This window comes from Corticium candelabrum, chromosome 3, assembly GCF_963422355.1.
Source record: "Corticium candelabrum chromosome 3, ooCorCand1.1, whole genome shotgun sequence".
NCBI classification, from domain to species: Eukaryota; Metazoa; Porifera; class Homoscleromorpha; order Homosclerophorida; family Plakinidae; genus Corticium; species Corticium candelabrum.
In genome coordinates, this window is record NC_085087.1 from 613,604 (window position 1) to 615,830 (window position 2,227).

Sequence of the window (2,227 nt, forward strand, 5' to 3'; positions counted from 1 at the left end):
GTCATTGAAGAATAATAGTGCAAAGGCACACCCAAAAGAGAGGAGTCATCACTTGAGTAATTTTCTTCTGTCATATCGAACAACTCCTCACTCAACTACAGGGGTTACGCCCGCAGAACTTCAATTAATTAAACAGAAGCTTCGTACTCGTCTGCACCTAATAAAATCAGGACTGATAGAGAGATTGTGGAACAAACAGAAATGGACGCCCTACCCAAGCACGAGAAACAGATAGATAGAACCGAGTGACACAGTCTGGGTTTATATGTGTCGGGACAAGAGCACGCTTAAATGGGTGCAGGGGAGCATCCTACAGCAGTTGGGACCTAGAGCTTATTTTGTTCGAGTGAATGGAGGCACTCATCATGTCCACCTTGATCATTTGCGGAAGGCAAGTAAAGGAGCCGTTGACATGGAAATTCAGGATCGGCAGCCTTATGTGGAGACTGCTGTGGAACCAGGACATAGAGACCAGACCACATTTCCAACTACAATAGGCAATGGTAACTCATCACCAGTAGCGCCCTCAAATTCAGCCAGCACTCCATCTGAAATTCCCACATTGGTCCAAGAGGAGATCGAACAACACACGAGGTCGGAACAAAGCAATATATCAGACCTTCCTACACCAATAGTCCAAGGAACGTCGCAAGTGATTTGTCATGTGAAGATGTACATGGAGAGGGCGGAAAACTCGATGTACCTTCCACGCCAGGACGTCATTACCCTAGTCGGGAACACAAACGACCGCTTTGTTACAGTCAGGACTAGACATAAAAAGTGCTAAGTGACTTCTCCAAGGAGGAGAGTGATTGTAGTGTTTGGAATCTCTAGACTGCAGGTCAAGCATGCATAGTATTCTGTTCTGGCGAGTAGCTTGTTGTAGACGTCTGTACTCAAATACATAACACCAAGAAAGTCCAATTCCGCAAACAAAGCATACAAGATATTTAATTAAGAGAAAAGAAAACGCATACTAGTTAACACTGTCAAGTAATGCCAAATCAACTAACAAATCAGGAATGCATGAAAACATAGAAAAATATACAAATATTTGAATGCTACTACTTATTCGTTTCTCTCGTTTCTCTAAGAAACTAGAAAGCAAAAACTTTTCTGCACGCAAATATATATTTCAAGAGACCTCCAATACTAAGGCAAAAGCAACTGATACTACATAAAAGTGCTGACTGTAATTGCTACTTTTACTAGCTAATTTGTGGTTTCTACTTTCTAGTGGCATCAAAGCCGTAAGTAGTAGCAGCTAATAGGAACTAAAAGCTTGCAAACGATGGTCGACTGTTAGCATGGCTACTGTTTCAAATTGCAATTTTGCTGCTTACTTGAGTCGATCATTGTGCTCGTAAACAAACTGTTACGTCTTTCATCAGCCAACAAGCCTCGCAATTGCGTGACTTCAAAAGAAACCGTAACATTTAAATTAACATTGAGTAGAGTTGCAACATTCCTACTTACAGCAAAACTCTGTTGTCGTCGCAACTGTGCAACTTCACTTTGCAACCAACAGCCTGGTCAGGAAACAAAAGGGATTAAAGCCCGGATGTGACAATAACACGCTGTTAGCACACGGTAGCACGCTACCGCGTGTGTGGGACAACCATTATGGCGGACAAATCCAGTTCTTCTTCTACTGAATCTAGTTCACGACCAGGACTAATTGTATGGTGAACAAAGTGTAGCAACTACTGTACTTTGAGTTTGCTGTTACCGGAAGCACCTCTTTTCCGATCATGTTTGCAGAATCACTTGATGTCAGACAAAAAGTCCACCATACTTTGTGTTTTGAGAGTATTAACATTATTCTACTCTGCACTTTACAGCTTACCATTCATAGGGTAAGTACATATGTATCAGCGAGTTTTTGTATTTGAATGTGTAAAAAACTATAATGTTTGCTGTCTAGATCACCAGCAGCGTTTTATCGATGTCTAGTGGTATATGTTGGTGTGTCGTATCTACGAGCGACTCAAAGGCTTCCTGTGAGACAGCCAATGTTTTTTTCTCTAGTTTACTTCCATATCTGTTGTTGCAGAGACTTCAGTTTTCTCGCGTATATTTGCAGCAGGTGCTGTTGGAAGACAGCATTCACTACCTACTCTACAGCTTTACATTTCTCAACAGCTTTCCATTGTCATGTAAGAGTAACTATTGATTAGAGGAATATGGATGTTTGCACTTCAACTCAAGCTCCTGTTGTGTGTGTGTG

The 2,227-nt window shown here is 41.6% G+C and overlaps 1 protein-coding gene across 1 annotated transcript; it reads left to right on the top strand.

The window, feature by feature from the left end:
* The first annotated feature begins 1,557 nt into the window (after window positions 1-1,557).
* LOC134177538 (transmembrane protein 33-like) lies at window positions 1,558-2,227 on the top strand. The gene is made up of 4 exons (XM_062644322.1): window positions 1,558-1,680; window positions 1,762-1,856; window positions 1,925-2,000; window positions 2,054-2,227. Exons 1-4 carry the CDS (start codon window positions 1,624-1,626, stop codon window positions 2,171-2,173), a joined length of 348 nt encoding a protein of 115 aa, XP_062500306.1. The 5' UTR covers window positions 1,558-1,623; the 3' UTR covers window positions 2,174-2,227.